General features: G+C 37.6%; 1 protein-coding gene across 3 annotated transcripts in view; it reads right to left on the bottom strand.

The window, feature by feature from the left end:
• GRID1 (glutamate ionotropic receptor delta type subunit 1) overlaps nucleotides 1–20143 on the bottom strand; it is a 504645-nt gene that overhangs the window by 81978 nt on the left and 402524 nt on the right. For all 3 annotated transcript variants that reach the window (XM_051617448.1, XM_051617449.1, XM_051617450.1), the window contains exons 6-8: nucleotides 17398–17571; nucleotides 7020–7181; nucleotides 5809–5928 (exon numbers count right to left, since the gene is read on the bottom strand). In XM_051617448.1, coding sequence (XP_051473408.1) covers nucleotides 5809–5928; nucleotides 7020–7181; nucleotides 17398–17571 — 456 coding nt within the window. The remainder of the gene's footprint in view (nucleotides 1–5808; nucleotides 5929–7019; nucleotides 7182–17397; nucleotides 17572–20143) is intronic.

Genomic DNA, 20143 nt, shown 5'->3' with positions numbered 1-20143 from the left:
TAAAAATGTGTCCTGCTAGCAATCCTATTGTAGAGGAGCTCTAATTATACCGTTGAACATCACAGTAAATAGCATATTAAAAATACAGACTATAAGTTGGTAGCTTGTCACACAGATATCATACTCAGAAAGAATATTCCATTTTGAGAGTTATTATCTATGCCTGATACTGTCTCCATTCCAGTAAAAGGAAGTTGTCTCAAAATGGAAAACAAGTATTATTTTGTGATATCTGTGTAAGTTACCCAACTATATAAAGTCATTCACCCCTATATAGCAAGAGATGTTTTGGTACTGGAACACGCATATTTTAGAATTCTTTCCTTGACACAGGCTCACATTGATTATAGATTGTACCTATTTTAAGGTAAAACTGAGTGTTTTCTGTGTGGTCTGAAAACAGAAAGTCCTCAGTTTAAAGGCAGTTCTGCCAGGAACTGGAACACCAGCAGGCAATCTCTGCCAAGTACTGTTATTTCAGTGAATTAGCCAATTCAGACAAAGAGGTTTAATCAGAACTCTGAAGCCCCAGAAAACTCTCCTGGTTTTGGTGTGATTTTTGAACAACAATAATAATTCAAAGATATTTCCTTAGGGTGGGTTCAAGATTTATGCTGTGCTAAAGAGAATAGCAAATAATCTTTGCCTTTTGATTTCCAAAAAGGTAGAAAGAAATTGTGAAGCTTTTTTCAAATACTTTCTATTTTCTTTGGTGTTAAGCTCAGAAAATGTTGACCTGTTTCCCTATCGAAATGCATTTTTCTTTACAGTGTGGACATTTGAGCACAGAATTCTTCAGGAGCTGAGCTACAGGAATGGGGCTGTCTCTTCATCCCCTTCTGAATACCTTCCTAGGATCCTTCAATAAATTATAGGAGCTTCAATGAAAACTCCATAATTAAAGATGGAACTGTTTTTAGGAGGCTGATTTCAACACTCCTAACATCCCAATTTTATGCAGTCTTGCACATGTGTTAAAAAAAAAAAAGCAGAATGTTATACCCAGGATTCATTACAATCTGGTAAGTATGACATAATATGTGACTTATGAATTTCTAAACATACAGGCTGTGGTGCATGTGGGCTGGGGAAACTTCACCAGCATCCTAATTGCTGAAGATATCCTGGCCCTGCTCATATCTCAGATATGGCTGCTTTTTAAAATCAAGCCTCATGCTGTGAAAATGTCATATAAACAGCTAAATAGCCTTCCAAAGGAGAAGACCAGCATGATCTCATGCTTGGAGGAATTCCAACTGAAATTTGCAAGACATCCCTTTTACTTTGGCTTGACACTGGTATAATTTGCAAATACATATAGCATTTTGTGTTTGCAAATACAAGTAGTGGTTTATGCAGAAGCAGGGGTCCCATTGGCAATGGTTTCCAAATACATAAAATGAAAAAAAAAAACAAACACAAAACAAACCTAAAAATTAGGTATCACATATTTGCGAAAAGAAAAATGCACTTCTAAACTAGCTTACCCACTTTTCAGTTAGTGTAATAATTCAGCCAGTATTTTATAAAGAAAGCATACAAAACCCAAAATACTTTGATCACAGAAAAATACCCCAATTTGCAGAACTTGGGCAAACAGGGATCTCACTTAATTTCAAGAAAAAGACACTCAGGTTCATAATGTCTCTTCCCTTGTTTCCTTCTATAGTTTAAAAATTGAACATATCCATTTCCTATTTGTTCAACTGTATTTTTCGGCATGAATATTTCAATTTATGGAATTTGCAAGGAATGCATTTCATTTTACTCCTCAAACTCATCTTGTACAGAAAATTACAAATTAAAAAATTTAGGAGGTTTGTTTTTCTTCAAATTGACACAGTATCTTTATAGGGTGGACCACAATGCTCCTTTTCCAAATTATTTTAGCATGACACTCTTATCAACTCAAGCAGAATGAGAAAGTTAAACCAGAATGAGGTTTTACCCAGAATGAGAGGTCTTATTTGCCTTTCTCTGTGCATGGTAACAGGTGATATTTAGTGATCACAAGTAGCCAAGACTTCAGTCTTACATTTTGGCTGAAAAATACTTTGACAACACAAATTAAACCAAATTATTATACCCAAGTGCATGTTTATGAAGTGCTCAAACAGGAAGCAGGCATCTGTTTTAAAGCTAAACTCCAGCAATTTAGTTATGTATTTTTCCATATGAGTAAAACTGTTTCAATTACAGTAGTAACTACCTAAGATATTTCTTTTCAGTATATAACTTTTAGCAGCATATTATGTGACTTGGCAGTATTCTTGCAGATGAAAGCACTTAATACTGCAGACCCCTAAAAATACAGCTCCTTTTTACAATGAAACATAACATTTCTCATCATGGTAATGATGAGATTCTGTCCAAAATTAACAATTTCAATTAAAACACTGTATCAGACTTAAAAAATGTGGTTTCAACAGCTTTGAAACATCATAAAACTCCTTACAGTGACTTCTGCAATCTGCCTGAGAAGTGCTGGAGGAAACAAGTATGACTGTGTATGAAGCAGAAGATATTTCAAGAAAATCTAATATAAAAAAAAAAACAAAAACCATCTGACAGAAATGAATAATTGATGGTAAACATAATTTTAAACAGAATTCTTCTTATGAAATACAGCATGTCTGTAAACCGTTAATTCTGCCTTCATTATAGCCAGCTTGGGAACTAGTTACAGATTGCTTTATAAAAAATATGAACCCTGTCATAAAATAAATTCAATAACAACATCTTTTCACACTTAGAGGAGATCTTCCTGCCAAGTATGAAGATAATCATAAAGCTCCTTACAGGTGTTATCTAACTAAGCCTAGCAACATCCCTCCAGGGATAAGTGGTTGTTGTGGTATTCTCTGCATACATGGTCAATCGAGAACACCTCAAGAGCTCACTGTGAGTTAGTGAGTTGCTAGGAATACCATCCTGGCATCCTTATTTTTGTTCTCACAGCTGGGTCATTAAACTTACATTGTGCAAAATCCAGCCAAGTGTAAAAACATAAAAAATAGGAACAGGCTCAGATGTTTTGAAAGTTACAGTAAGACTTTCATTAATAAGAACTAATAATATAGGTTGTCACTACAGAGGGAATTCGTGCAGCCTTGACCTCCTTTCCCACTTCATGTTCCTTGTACTGTGGCAGTGAGACATAGTTCTCTGTTGAAAATTCCAGACAACGGATTTTCTCTCAACAATTAGGATTATACAGTTTTTAATACTCATTCATTCACTTATTTTCTTTTTTTTTTTTTTTTTTAATTTTAACAGCTGAATGCTTTTGCTAGAGTCCTTTTTTTTCCATTAGACTTCAAAACTTTGCATAAAGTAGGAAAATACCCTCAACTCCATGCTAAAGATGGGGACAGTGAGCCAACAGAGTGAAACGACTTAAAAATCACTCCCACCACTGCCAGAGCTGGGAATGAACCAAAGGCTCAGGAATCCTAAGGTCTGAGGGCAACAGGGAAGAGTCAAGATGCCACTACAGAAAGGCCCTGAAAATTCCTGCCAGATTTGGGTTACTATCTTGGACATCCTCTTAGGACTGCTTCTGGAAGAAACGATTCCCGAGAAGCTTTGTAAAGCATGTTGAGTTTTAAAGGTCAACTAGCTTTTGACTGGATTTGCTCTAAGGCTCAACACTCGATTTTATACCTTTTTGCCCTACACCCTGTCACAAATCTGAAGCGCAACGGCTTTTTGTAGAGTCAGGGCAGGGATGAATACACACAGATGGTCTCCATGCAAAGGAAAAGAAAACCATGCAGAAAGAACTCCCTGTTTGTCACCAAACCATGTTACTTCACAGCTAAATCTGAGGAAAAGGTGATATGGAAATAACTCACAATAAATGAGAATTGATGTCTCACTCAAGTAACATACATGAGACAAGCACAGCTTTCTGAGCTTTTAGAAGTACTTCTAAGCTGTAATGTGTATTTGCTGCAATAATAAAAAGTCAAGCTGTCTAAATAATTGAATACCAGTACTTCCAGGGTAGTTTTGCTCTAAGGAATATAATCTCTTCCAAGTACTTCTACAGACTTCTCTAGCATATTACTGACTTTTTACTCTAAATTAGGCTATAAGGATCATTTTCAGAATTCCATTTTAGCTCAGAGCAATAACCCATGGCCACTAGCTTTTTACTCTTATAGAATGATTTTCCTTTTAATTTGGGGAACTGTACAGTGTTCTGCATTTAAAATTCAAAGAGTTAAGCCTTCTATATTAACCATCTAATCCCAAAGTAGCAAATTAGGGATCAAAAGTGCTGAGCAGCATACCAGTTTAGTCATTTTTCCATTTAGTCATTTTACCCAGTTCTTTGCCCTGTGGTTTCATTTGGGGGATGTTTTAGCCATCTCCACTTCACACATCTGGGTTATCTCTCAATTTAGTCAGTCTTCTACATATACTGAAGTGAGAGCTTTTGTATGTTATCATATTTGAAATGCACATTAGAAAAAAAAAGTAATAATGTATACTTGGACATCATTTCCCTTCAAGGCCTCAAAACTGATCTGAATGGTAATCATGCCAATTTTACTGAAAGGTAAATTGAAGCATAAAGCAATTTTATGACTTATTCAAAACCACTTGGGAAATCTGTCACAGAACGAACCAAACTCAAACACCACATGGCATCCAAGATACCTGCAAGGGTAACCCAGCCCTGAAAGGACACTCATGCTTTTATGTAGTGGCAGCTGGAAACACAGTAGGATAGTCCACAGCATCTCACATGGCACTGGCTACTTCTGGTTTTTATACTTGTGCATGAACTGACGTGCATATTTATGCTTATGAACTGGAATTCCTTCCTACATTTCCTAAGCCAACTCCATTTTATTAAATAGGCAACAGTGTTTCCAAAATTAAGATAATTTTTCATCATTCAGGTAGTGTTTGGAACTTTGACTTCCTCATATTCTGTAAAAACCTTCTAGCAAAGAAAGTGGACTGAGAAATAGCCTTTTCTCATCCATACAATACAGGACGGTGCCTAGCCAATCTGAAGTCTTCAGAGACATTTTTTGGCAACAAAAGTTTTAAAATTATATATCCTGGAGCTTTATGCATTTCATATACTTATCTTCCTTCTGTTGAAGTTCTAATAGATATTACAAGCCTTTGGCTCCATGTCCAGAGTCCTCATGCCAAATTAGACTCTGAAAGAATCTCAGGTTTAGCTGTTTAAGACTATAATGTAAACACAAGTCTTGTTTTTCCACTTAGACTCGTGTAATTGAGTCAGTGAAAACAAAACAGAAACGAACAGTCAGATGAAAACAGAAACTGTCATTCATTTTGATTCTTAAAGGAATCCCCTTTCTCAAGTTCTGCTTAACGTAGTATCCAGTGAACCTACAGTGGTGACATCTATACTTGAACCCGTTGACCAGTTTAGTGCCATTTTGCAGCAATTTTTCCAATTGGAAAAATTTATATTATCAGTTAGTCTCCTTAGCAAGAGAAGTGCCTGTTAGATCAATGATGTCTTACTTAACAAAGAAATACACTAGCAGAATTGTGCAATCTTCACTGTTCTGTTCAAAGTATTGTTATGGCATTGCATCATTGCTGCACGTGTGGAAATACCTTGCAGAACTCCTGCCTACCAACATCAAAATAGCTTTCAAGATTTAAGTGTGTAGGATATTAGAAAATATTTCTCTTATAGTGAATTTCTTCAGTAGTGTAGCAATAATTCATTCTTACAGAATAACATTTTCTCCTGTGAAGTAGAATATATATTATTTAAGAAGAGGACAAAAGAAAGAAGCAGCAAAACTTTACCCTCCGCACATCTTTGCCAAATGTTTCGCTGTAGCTGGTGCCCAGTATCTCAAACTGAACGTAGGGGTTGGCACCATCTTCTCTGAACTCCATAACTCCAGTAAGTCCGGTTATATGGCCCTAAGGAAATAAATTTCAGAAATTTTAGAACAGGACAAATTTGCCATTATATATACCCCTCCTCATTAAATATATGCCAAATTTGCCTTGAAAATGTTTACAGTGAACTGAAATGTGGCATTACATGTTGTTCAATAGCTCAAACATGGCAGCAGACAAAGGACACTTTTTGTTTTGTGGTTTTTTTTTTTTCAGAAAATTACTTTAGCACTGACATCCACTGTATGTTGTAGGAGAAAAAATTTTAAAAAAGGCCATCAGGACTTCATTTTTCACAAAGAGACACCCCAAAGGAAAGGAGATGGACCTTGGTAGACAAGAGCCTTTTCAGTGTAACTGAGGGCAGCAGGTTCAGTTCTGGGGTTGAACACAAAGGCATGAACACCATGCCCAAAATACAGAGTATGCCAGCTTCTTCCAAGAGAGGCATGAAACAAAGATAACATTTTAGTTATTATTAAAACCTCCATGTAAAAGCACCATGAGTTTATAGCAAAGAAGCTTGAAATGACATTGAAGTTTGAATTAATTTAGCAACAAAGGATAGTGTCACTGGGACGGGCTAGAGTGTAGCATAACACTTGATCAAATTGCATCATTTTACTAGAGGAAAACCATTTCATCAACACGTGGGCAAGCAGGGTTTTTTCCTGAATAGCTGCTAGAGTTAGTATGGGAAAAAAGGTTACTATGCATCTGCACAGCCACAGTATTGTCCATATTTGAGTGATTCAATATACTGAAAGACAATGTAACTGTTGATTGTTTTTGGGGAAATTATTATGAAGCATGCTCACATCAATTTGTATGAGTACTCCTAATCACACTGCCACCACAGAAGGTAGCTATGAGAACAACAGAAGTAGAACACAGACCACTGGAGCAACTCTGAAATGTGCAGAATTTGTTTATAAGAAATTATTTGCTTGTTTAATAGCTGTAGATCATTCAAGGCAGTTGTGATTCACTTGCTTGTATATAATAAATCAAAGAAAAGTTGAACAGAGGTAAAAGTCTCTTCAGAATCTAATCTCAAGTGAAAATGAAGGAACTCTCAATTGCTCACAATATTGTGGTTTGGCTGTTCTCACCTTCTTAATAGTCTCTAGCATGGATCGTCCTCCATTCCAAGGTTTGGTGGATTTCCTCATGCAGTTCAGACTTGCCATGCTGTGCCATTTCCTGTCCTCCAGTTTTCTGTGGAAAGCATTGGCCAGCATGAGCACACTGTCATACAGGTACAGGTTGGAAACCTGCAAACAATAATAAAAATGAGTTTCTTTCTTTATTTGAGCATCCTTTCAAAGAAACTGTAAGAACCAGCAGACAAACAAAAGAAACCAAAAGAAGACATAAGTAAAATACTAAAAGCAGGGTATGTTTGATGTATTCAAGTCAAGGCAGTTCAGACAAATACCAGTGCTCACTCTCACCTTCTTTGCTGCTTGGCACTTTCTGGCCAAGGGACTTTGGCACACTCGCACTGCCTGTGCATCACCTACACCACTGCAATGCAGTGCTGTAAAGATGTAAGAGATGGCAGTTCAAATATCAACTCAAGCTATGAAGGGAGTACAGCTATCTATCAACAAAAGACAAGGATTGCAACTTTGTCATCCCTTCCAGCAAGGAGAAAAAGATATAATTTAATCAGGTTCTTGTTCTTTTTGTTCATTGGGGCAATCTCCTTGGCAATTTCTGGCACAGCAAAATGTAATACTAATGAGACTGTTTACAACAGCGGGAGGAGAAATGATAGTATTAAGTATTATTTTGGCTTTTTCTTCTCTCTCCATCAGATATACAGGAGGCTGTTTATTATTCTGCTTCTAATACTTGACAGCAAAGGCTCTATAAGAACACCACACTAGCAATGCTGAACTATGTATTTCATATTTCAAACCAAGACATGAGCAGTAATACAAGATCAGATCTTTGACATGCAGTAGTATCCACCACAAGTGGACAAACTTTAACAACGGAAGTTAGTTAATGAAAATAATTTTTAAATAAAAATAAAATCTGAATCTATGCACAGATTCAGGGGTATTGATTTACCCTTTACTAAACTCAAATCACTAGTTCTCATCAGATGCCAGATGATACAGCTTTTTAAAACTCATTAAAAGAGTATCCTTTTAACTCTCCTAGATGAAGGCTTTACCCATGGTGGTCCACAAATTTGCCATTTATGTTTTGGATTTCTCTAATTCACCATAGAAGACAGTTCCTAGAAACCAGGAAAAGGCTACACATGGCAGTTAATGCAGCTGCATACTTCCTAGAAAACTGTAATTCAACTGTGAAAGCTTAAACATATATTACTGCTGCATCACTTGTAAACTTCGGATTTCATCTGAAGATCCTAATCTTCAGAAACAAAATGCTTCATGTTCCGTGATCTGGAGTTTGACATAAACTGAGTATCTAGGCATCTTGAAAAATCTTCTAGTATAAGTACATCTGAACAAGAGGTATAAAACCAAAAATTCATGTTGAAAGAATCAAAGTAGGAAGAAAATACACAAAAAAGAGGTTGAGGATACCCACTTATTTAAGTGACTAATCATAAAAAGGAATCTTAATGAGAATATATTGCAAAAACCATGAGATACTACTATGGAGAATCCCTCCCATCTAGCATTATCATCATCTTTCCCTCCTTTTCTTTCCATCATCCTTGAACAAGCAGTCCACATTCCCTACATTTCCTGTTTTATTCAGTTAATACTTCTGCTTTTAAGAATTTCCAAAGCAGCTACTTTCCAGATTCCCTGTTTTTCAGAAATGCAAGTAGTTGAAGAGTTTTTAAGAGTCCCAGCAACTAAGGCTCTTCTGCTTAGTTGCATTTGTCTCCCAGCTCTGCAGATATCTTTCAAACAACTATCAAATAAACAATCAAGCAAACTCCTACTATTCAACAGGGCACTTTCCCTCTTCTGTGTTAAGCTACTCTCCAAACAAACAACCAATCAACAAACCAAACCAAACAAAAAAACCCAAACAAACAAACACAACACACAAAACAAATCCCCAAAGCTGCAAAATAAACAATCCCAAATGACACATCACAAAACCCACTTGCTTAGAAGTAGATTTTACATGCATAAGGAAAAACGGTATTTCTTCTATGCCATGATGATCCTCTTTTCTCCCCACTGAATTTGATTTTACACCCTTACTTGCCTTGGACCAGCCACAAATAAGAAATGCTTTCTATGTTCTCAGTTTGACATTTTTCTTTCTCAGTTCTGGAAAACCACGGCCTCATTCCCAAAACCAGGTTGATTGGTTTGCTAGCAGAGAGCTCTAAGGCAAACTGGAAGATGTACTTGGGTACATGGCTTTCCTTCCTACTTTTTATGGTCTTAGAGAAGCAGCTACAGCTCTGCATGTGTAATGGACTTAAAGCTTGAGAGAACTGCTTTTGAGGAGCTTAGCCTACATGTGTCTGATTCAGATTACTCTCTGCTGTACAGCAAAACCAGTCACTTCTTTAGCAGCCTAGTCCACCTCTTTCAGTTATACCTATATCGGCTTTTGTATCAATATTGCTTCATTATTTTATTTTGAAAGAATGCTATAAACTGAGTGGCAGCAAGGAGTCCCTACTTACGTACTTCTGTCATAGAACTGGAGATATGTACCAAGGCAGATGAAAATGTTGCTGAGGACACAGTACATTCTTTTTTGCCATGGGAAGACTATTCTGCATATTCTGTTGTACACAGTTATCCACTGGTATTTTGCACTCTGGTTCTCTTCTACTGCATGTCTAGTCCAAGAAATGAGCACTTGGCACTTTTTAATGAGCAAAACTCCTTTTTCATATAATTATACTACGAGTATATGATACAGTAAAAAATACATACATAAATAACTACATTTTACCCCTTTTTTACCCCCTACTCACTGAAGAGTCAATATCCTATAGAAGAGTAAGCTGAATTTTATTCACTCCATCAACATTTCTTTTTTAGAATAGAAAATATGCAAGCTAGGATAAAACAAAACAAATAAACAACAACAAAAAAAAAACCGCAACCAAAAACCAAACAATGACAAAACCTCCACAACCGAGGCTGGATTTGTAAACTTAACAATTCTCTTTTTCAAATGTTATATATTTTTCAGTCTGCTAGTTAAGTTACAAATTAACACTAAGAGTAAAAGTCCAACCTGTTAAGGGCAAACCACTGAAACTCATAAAGCATGACTCAAAGCATCTGCTTTTACACAGTGATCAAAATTCAGTGTGTAAACCGTGTGTTTATTTAAAACAAGAGAAGGTAGGTTGTTCACATGGTAGTTTTGTTTTGGCAGTCCTGTAGGTCAAGAGTCACTTCTTTGAAGTGCAAAAAATAGTTATGACCAAAAATACCCTGGTAACTTAGAAAATAAAGTCCTTTTGATCATTCACAATATGCAGAGCAAAACTCAGCTCCTGTTGATACACAGTAGTATAGACTAAATGCCTTTGCCTTATTTCTTTCTGAGGTAGAAAAGTCAGAATATTTAAATGCATCAAAGATGCTCCCCTTCTCAAAATCTTATTAACTACCTGAATTCATTACTACGTATGTGCTTTCTTGTAGAAAAAAGTTATTTAAAGCAAGACAAAGAAGTTTTGGCCTGATCTCACAGTAAATCCAGGGCTATAATAATTTCCTTTATTTTTTTTATTATTCCTTTAAATACAGCAAACTCTCTGCATATGTACTCGATTGTATTTGCAACACGAATTTGCTGTAACTTCCACAACAGTAGTGCTATGAAAAGGAAGAGGGCTCAGTGAACAAAGCCTAAATGCACTTGTTCCTGCAGTTGCACACATTTTAATTTTTAGCTAATTATCAAAGTCCCTCTCCCCTGAAAGGGAATTTGTGAGATGCCTGAGGGATCAGCTATATTCTGTTTCCAACAGTGCTGTTACAGGCATGAGACTACAATAAATTTTAAAATTATTCTTCAAGTCGTGTTCAGAATTTGTAGCAAAACGAGAGATGAAAAACAAGGCAATGTACTTGGCTACTTTGGGTTTTCCAAGCTCTGAAGCATTTCTTATTTCCCATATTTGTATAGTCATAGGGGGAACAGAGGAGGGAAGGACATATATTTGCCTGCAGGAATTCCCCTTCATAAATCAAAAATTGCTAGATGAGATCAAACTGTTTAATTTCTGTCCTGTTTGGAGGAAGAAAGAGTAATTTTTATTTCTTCTTTCACTTCGCTGCTGAGAACTGTTAGAGATGAAGGTATTGTGGCTGAAATGGTTTTTGATCTAACAGCTATAAGAATGATGGTGACTGTTTCACCAATACATTAAGGAGCCTGCCCTGTACACAAATAATTTCGGCATGTTCTTGTATATCTTCTGAAAATTATTCCAGACTTTATGCACAATGAAGAAAAAAATCCACCATATACTAGTAAAGCAGATTTTTTTTTTTTTTTATGAGAATGGAAATCTCCCTATCACATTATTAAATGTAATTTTATAGAAGTTTTTAATATGAATATCATGCCATATTCCGGAATGGTTTTAGAGTTCCAAATGAAGATAGCTTTCAGCTCCTCCAGAGGCACTAATCATAGATAAGCACTCTTTTGGGAGCCACAAAGACTGACCCCAACTTCTGAGTTGCCAGCAGACCCAGGAGTCTAGCCAGAGAAGAACACTAAAGAGACCAGCTGGGAAGACAAACTGACACCCAGATGCCTCTACTTCAAAAAAATCATTCCCAAGCTGGGCATCTGTACCCTGCTGCTGCCAAAATCACCCTGCGAGTGGCCACGGCAGTCAGCTCCAAGGATACAGCAGATGGAAGAGGAGCTCAGCCGGTGCACAGCCTGCCAGCAGCAGAAATGCCTGCTGCCTGGAGAGTGATTTCATGGTGCTTGCCTATGCACACACCAGCGGGTGCTACAATTGTGGGTCAACTTTCAAAGCTCTAGTTTTGCAAAACCCAGCTGCACACTCATGACTCTAATGACAGGATGCTTCTTACTAGACGCAGCCAAGCTCGGTGGCTAGCTTTATGGTGCAATGACATGCCTACAAGGACACTGCCAGGGCAGAGAGTCTGAAAATTTGGCCCATTTCATTTTCTTAAATGAGTTTGCAGAACCCATTGTGAGACTTTGCATGAATGCCTGTGTTTTAAATACATGCTTCGCTGCCCATGAGAACAAAATCACAGCCAGGAGCCCAGCATTCATGAGAAAAACAGGGTCAAAAAAACAAACGTTCATTAAATACTCAAATGTCAGCTTCAAACTTCCAAAGGGCTATTTATTATCACTGAGGCAAATGAAAGCCTGAAAAAGTTCTCCTAAAGCTACAGAAAATCAGACCTCAGTGGTATATTAATTCAAGCCTTCTGACAGTAAGGAATCAAACTTGTGTATTATTTAGTGCTTTGTCCATTCTAATTCTAAGTGTCTCAAATAATGGGGCATCTAAAGATTTCTACGGAAGACTGCATTCTCAGAATATTTTTTTCTATTGAGAAGAAGCTTTTATTTCTTCTTTCATTTTTTTTCCCTTTTTAGCAAGTTACACAGCTTAGACCACTTTCCCTGATCTAAGGTTTCTATTCTCTGAATGGTCACTGTCCTTCAGCTATTTATTGTGAGTATTTCTCATAATTATGAGTGTTTTCTTACTCATCATGCTTTATAACAACACATTAACCATAATACAAGGTCTGGATTACCCTGTAATGCTCAAGCTTGCTAGCTTCAGGCATTGGCTTCATCCACTAAATGTCTGAAGAGTTTGGCACAGCTAACACTAACTGTCCAAGGAAAGTCTCCAAGGAGACATTTGATAAAGAAAACTGAACACAACTGAAAATCAGACAGGAGGAAAAGAGGTAATACTGGACTTGCAAAACAAAGTATAATATCACTTTACTCTATCTCATTTATTAATAAATATGGTTTAATTAATATACATGGTTTTCAGAGGCAATAAAAATGAAAAATGGAAGCACTGACCCTTTATTCTAGTCACTGTTGTCCGCTCCCTGATAGAGTACTGAACAAAAATTAAATTAAACAACTAGGCAAATAGAGAACTCCAGCAAAGGTAGCAGTCTGAGCAGAGAGGAAAACCTTGCTCCAGAACATACCTGGAGTTCTAGCCTCCAGAGTGCTCACAAAATCCCATGTGGTCAAAGGAACTTGTTGTTTGGATTTTTAACCATTTTTTCTGTTAACGCACCTTGCATAAACCACATGCCATTGGGTTTCAGGGAGATAATATGTAGTGCAGTGGACAGTAAAGTCAGTTCAAGGATACTTTTCACTCACGTTATACTCAGAAACATTTTCACCATAACTGAACATCTGGCCCAAAGTTCAAATTAAATTTTGCTAAAGAGACAAGCAAACACAGGTTTGTAATAAAAGGAAAAGAAAAATGTGCCTCATTAGTCCTTTATGGGAGAAAGTGAATGCTTCAATAGGCCTTAATCAATATTTACAGCCCCCAGCAGCACTTAACAGATGTGTAATAACAACACTGTTAATAGGTCAAATGAAAGAAAGGCTATTCAGTTGGTCAGAAATGCAGGATCAGACCCTTCAGTTTAGGCAGCCAAATACATCTCCAAAAAATAACTCCAGTTACAGTAGTTAAATTGCAGTCGTTCCTGAAAAGGAGACAGTTCATATATAAAAAGGCAGCTCTGTCAGAGTAACTGCTAAGAGATGCCTACAAAGATATCTGATGGTCAAGTCTTTGAAGAACTAAATTTTTACACAGAAAGTAGTTGTTCAGTGAATACCCTCCCATACTTCTCAACATCTTTTCTTTAAAAACATCAAAGTAATGCCTGGAAGAGTTCTTCAGTAGAGATGTTGGACTTTGAATTCTGGGAGGAGTAACAAGATTATTTTTGTGACACAGTTTGCTGAGGTTTTCTTTTTGCTTTTTAATCTTACTGTACATTTTGAACGATGCTAAATTATTTCAGATACACAGTGTATCTGTAATATGTTTTAACATGAACAGATAGATCAAAAACTGTATGAATGGTAAACAGGAGAAGAAAAAAATGTAATGGGAAACATTTCCAAAAAGAAATACTTCTTTAAAAACACAACCAGAAAAAAATATTGTTTTATAACTGAACATATAATAAATAAACTGATGAAAGTCTTAATAAAAAATCAAGTTCGTAGACAGGGTTCAAAAATAATATTTAAAGAGGAAGATTTTGTAAAAAGGCAGATTATGCATTAAAATAAAATTGACTCTGTAAAACTATGTCTAAAATAATCTAAGCTGTTTAAAAGCAATAATCCAACTAATCCAACTAACCATTCAAATGCCATACAGGGTTACATACTAGGCTAACTGGATTTGCCTAAATCCTCAAGTGCTTCTTCAGTATTCTCTCTCCAGATAAGGCAATCTTGACAATGCTGACTGCCCAAACCACAGGATTCACATCACCAATGGAAAATGGCAAGTTCTAAACGGTCTCTTTTCCACTTACAAAAAAGATAAATGAAAATACAGAAAATCATGTATGAAGAATATGAAAGAGATATATGTAGTCATCTTAAGTCAAATAAAATAACCAAGACAGGAAACTGTATACAACTTTTTCTCCAGTTGAAGCAGAAACCCAGCTGGGTATATTATACGTGCAAGAAATAAGAGCATGAGCAAAATTTTGGCAAGTGAGTTGATGGAATAAGATTGAATTTCCACAAAGCATTCAGCACAGATAAGTTTTTGGATGAGCTTGCAGAACAGCCTGATCTTTAAAAGCCTTGTCAGAATGCCAAACTGGGATGATCACCCACTGAAAAACAACTTTCCAGGATGTGGTACTAAAGACACTGAGAACAAAATAATTCCAAAAATATTTTCATTAATTTAGCCAGAACAAAATTAATGAACCATGATGTAAATGTTTCTTTCTTTACTGGCTTGTTAAAAACACTAAATTCTCCCCTATAAAAGTCTTACAGCTCAAAGCTGACAGAAATTAGCTTATTCTTCTTCAAAGTCATTAAATAAATAATCAACCAACAATAGCTGGTAAGTTACCTTGACAATAAAGAATTATTAATATGAGATTGCCCAAAGGAGAATGAACCAGGGATTTCCAAGCCGTGGTGTTTATCAAACTACTTCAAAGCAGCATAGGACCTGGGTGCTGGCAGGTGGTCGCTGCTGCTGGTGGATTCGTGCAGCCTGACATGGAGCTGGGAGCGACTGCAGCCTCTGGCAACAGGGGTAATTTAGTGATGTACTTCTGCACAGCAAAAGGTTAAAACTATTTTTTAAGCAAGAAAAGAGAAACAGAAGAAGCACTTGAATTGCAGGAGCATATCAGTCATACTTGGAAATTAATATGAGCTGTACACCCACAAGGTAGTAGGTAAGATGGTTTGGCAAAATCCATGAAAAAATGCAGCTACGGAATGCTTCAGGTATAACTGCCTGTGCTAAAAACATCCTATAGTCAATCTGTAGAAATTTATAGATAATAAAAGATATACTGGGGGCAGCTAATTTGAGAGATCTCACATGTCGCCTTCCTCTTTCATGATATTTCATTCCATTGTGGCTGGACATGACAGTTATGGATTCCACTTCCAAAGGGAGAACTTTATACCTCTGCACTTCTGGTGTCTGTTTCTAAGTTTGTTAGGGTGGAACTCATGGGCAAAGAATAACATTCCAGTTTCTTAATGACAGGTTCTAAGGTGGCATGATATTTCTGAAAGAGAGAATCTGAGAATGTTTTGCTTTTCAAAACCCACATTTTGGAATCAGCAGAAGAGGAAGTCTAGCAATAGGGCAGGAGGCTGTTCATTCTGGCAAACCAGTTACTGTTTTATCAAATAAGAACTTGCTCAGAGAGGTTTGTCAGAGGCCGTCAGATGGGTATCTGAATTAGATTTTGCATAAACCAGCATAGCAGCAATACCCAAAATCATGCTGTAATGTAAGATTGTTCCCCAATGAGTGATTTGTTTGTGCAGGATAGATAATTTTTTCAACATACTGGAAATTGCTTTGATCCTCTGAAATGAGTGGACTTTGTTCTCATTACAGCATACCTCAGAGTTACTAACAAAGATCAAAAGCATCTTTTCTTTCTAAGCCAAGATAGGCATAGCCTATCCCCTGAGCAGAAAGAACAAACCAGTTCTCAGAAAAACAGTGCATGTGATTGGCATTTCCCAAACTTTGCCACTGCTGTGACAGAACCCGAGTCAAGAGCAGTTCTTTTCAAGGAGAAAACCTACATATCACTCCCTCAGAGGATTTCAGTCTCTGCAGCTACAACTTTGTAGAAGGGAACAAATAATAAGAACAACCCCATCCATGTTCCTTGGAAAATCTTAACCTACCTACTCCTTTTTCTGAGCATCTCCCTACCTCTTCTCTTTTCACATAAGCCTCACACCTTGCTCTTCAGAAGCTCTTCCAAGCCAGCACAGGAATTTCCTTTGGAAGGACCATTCACCCCACATCACCTTCCTGACTAGGCTGAAGCAGCCCAGACTCCCAGCAGCCCCCTTCCCACAGCCTAAACAAGCCTTTTCTAGACTCACTATAACACACAATGCCCATGCTTACCAACTCCTAGGGTCTATCACTGTCTTCGCTCAATCCATGTCACGTTAAGACTAAATTTGAAATTAAGCTTATATCCTTGATCTCACTGAAGTTTTCTGTTTTATCCAACAGTTTCAACAACGACACAAAGAGATTCTTAACTGTGTTTCAAGTAAACCAGAAACACATAGTCCTGTCAAAAGTCCAAGACCCATGTTTCTAAATTACTGCACTATCCTTAGAAATAACATCCAAAATTGTACTTAAATTACTGCAGGAAAATTTCCTTATTTATGGGATAAATTGCCAAGAAATCTTCAGGTATTGCTTACACCAAAGTCAAATCTGTTATCAAAATCTGAAACTTGAACTAGTAGAGCATATTTCACATGCTCAGACAATTATCAGCTGCTAGAGACTTCTGAGACTATTGAAACAGGACAGATTGAATCAATCAGCTGGATTCAGTCCAGTTAACTAAATATGAAATGCTCCACAGCCCCATAACTCTCAGGGTTCTGATATCCTCCCAGATTAACTCTTTCACAGCAGGTGTCTAACAAATACACTAAGCAAGCAGTAACACCACAAGATGACAATAGCACTTATTTTTTTCCAAATAGAAAAGATTCTTAAGAGAATTAAATATGGAAAATCAGCTCTGAGTTAGTGCAACCACTTGCTGGTACTTCATTGACATAACATCGCATTTGAAGCACCCTGTCAGAGAAATAAAATAAATAATTATGTCAGGAAAAGCTGACTGAAGGTTGGATGCTCAGATTTATCTGTACACATTTTATTTTTACTCTGAGGTTATACAGTCACAGAAAACTCATGCCATATTCCTAAGATGGGCTTTTCTGCTTGGCACAGCTACTGACCTGCAGCATCTGAAGATAGCCTTCTTGTGGATCGCACAGCAGTGATGAGATCCGGTGATTATTCCTCATGCATCTCTGATTGTTGTCTCTTGAGAGGGGGAAAATTTGCCGGATAACTGTCATCCTCCCCAGAGCACTATGTACCAACTCTAATATTTCGTTATCAGTGATTTCCTGTGAATGGAGACACAGTCTTTTAAAAACATATATTTGTTCAGACATTTTACATATTCCTTTCATTACTGGATAAACCTTTTTTAAAAGACAGTAGATAGAAAAATATGCACATGCTTAGTCTAGGCCAAATGTTCTTATTTTGTGTTTAATAACAACAACAGTATTTTTTAATGCATCCTTCCTGTGTGATGTACTCTAGGTGACCCTGCTCTGGCAGGGGGGTTGGACTAGATGATCTTTCGAGGTCCCTTCCAACCCCTATGATTCTATGATTCTATGATTCTATGATCATCTGAAACAAAAGAAAACAGCTAAACACATTGCCGTCTATCGTGGCAATAATAACAGACTGCAGAGATAGTTCCTCATAGAAAAGCACCAAGATGGTCTCACTAGGTGTCTAAGTAAAAAGCAAGAGCCCTCAAATCAAATTTATATAGAAAGAACTTTGGCTTAACAGAATAGAATCTCACTAAATGCTCAAAAGAAAACAACAAATGAAAAACTGACAAGAACAGCATTAAAAGAAAGTACTTTCCCCCAGAAGAAGTAGTAGGTAATTTCCACAGGCTAATTACTTATTTCCACAGATAATTACTTCAAGAAGTGTTCTGAAGTTACCTGTATTAGGAAATAAAAAAATAGGAAAAGCTTCCTGGAACATATTGACACACCCAGGACACAAGTTTCTGCACATGGAATACGTTGGGATAAAAAAAAACATGAAGGAATCTTAAGGACTGGCTGCTCCTCTTTCAAGGATTCACACTGTTTTAAGCATCTTTGCAGATTTTCCTAGCCTCCTAATCTGTCCTGGGACAGAGCCTGCATCTACTGCTCTTATACTGTGACTAAAGCCAATTCAACTACATGCTTTACATATTTTGGATTTTAAAAAAAGCCTCAAAACCAAACCCTCTTTTGTTGTTGCTTGGTTTTTTTTTTACCCAGGAGGAATAATTTTAAAATAATGGGCATAGCTGATTCTGAAATCATACCAGTGTTCCATCTTGTGCTGGTTATTTCCTGCCAGGAGCTTCACTGTGCAAAAGGACAGCCAGTGGCACCACTGACTGCATTTCTACCCTGGGGTGCCTCCTCTGCAGAGAGCAGCTTTACATCCCAGCTCCTCACCACTGCCACCAGAAGCAACTGCATGCCACATTAGACCATACCCAGCACACGCTGGCTGCACCATTTGCACAGCTGGACCAACCCACCACCCAGGGCTGCTCTCAGCCCCTTGCTGGGCAGGGGCTGCAGACAGTTCATTTTGCTGTACTTGCTCAGTCAATAGGGCCCGCCCTGTGATGTGCCATCCGCAGAAGTGAACCTGGCCCTGTACTTTTAACATTCAAGAAAAAAAATGTTTTGTTTTCATGCCATTTTCTCTGTCAAGCTGTGAGTGAAATGATCATGGGGTTATTATAATTACTTGTTATGGTTGACTAGTACCGTAGTTTTAACTCCATTTAGTCCTTCTTTGCTGATTTCCCATATTTTTTTAGGAACTTGGATTTTTAACTTTGCAGAAGGTGAAATTAACTGCATTAACAACAGACCAACTGGTGTGGCACAAAGCCAAAGATTTTGAGGCTTAATAGAAAAAGCTGGGCAGCACCTGTATCCTTGCAGGAAGACAACAAAGGAGACCCACAAGCGCTACAGATCACTCCAGACAGCTGCCTTGGATTCCTCTTCTGTGGGGCTGAGGGGTGTTAAAGCCACACAGAATGTCTAAGCTGTGGTATGAGGGAGAGATAATTTTATGGGATACCTTTAACTCACCCTGTGCCATCCTTTGGCAGGTAAATTCAGACTGGCTGACTAGAAATAGAAGAAATCTTTTGAAAAAAAAAACAACCCACCTTCAGTTCATCTCATAACTTTCTCATTTTGCCTCCTCCCCAAGAAATACACAGTCTTTCAAAGACATCTCATAAACTGTGCCAAAACACTGGACCCAAGATGTGTAATCCTACATGTAATAGGTCAGAACCACTTCCTCCATGGGATTTCCAGAAGTAAGGTAGCAAAGGAAATCTGTTATGTTAGACACATTAACACAGGTTCTTCACATTTAGCTACAGGCATCAATGCAGTCCTAAATGTAACAACCTAGTTACTGTACATCCAAAGAAGAAAAATGGTAGCCTCTGGAAGGAAATTCAAAATCTAAGGTTAAATCTGGCTAAATCTGCCACCTTTTTTGTGTGGAGAGCTGCAGTGCCTCAGTGTAGTAGGCAATGCTAAGGGTAACAAAGTTCCTGTATTTTTTACAGCTGATGGACATTCAGACCAGCAAACGATCTATTCCTTTTAGAAACTGGGCTTCTTTTTAGAAATGTAAAAGCATAGTAAAAAACATTGTTGGAAGATGTGGCAGCAAGAGGTCTATGTCTGCATTTTTGGACTGGTGCTCTGAAAGCCAAGGGTAACTGTGGGCCTTCCCAAACCAGTTCCCAGCACAGTACAGCCACAGGCAGCATCGCTGGGCACCAGGGGCAGGACAGCATGGCTGAATGCCTGAGCTGGTCAGCACCATCCTGCACTGGAGCAGCCCAGCTGC

This window comes from Apus apus, chromosome 4, assembly GCF_020740795.1.
Source record: "Apus apus isolate bApuApu2 chromosome 4, bApuApu2.pri.cur, whole genome shotgun sequence".
Taxonomy (NCBI): Eukaryota; Metazoa; Chordata; class Aves; order Apodiformes; family Apodidae; genus Apus; species Apus apus.
This window is presented reverse-complemented; position numbering and strand designations above follow the sequence as displayed.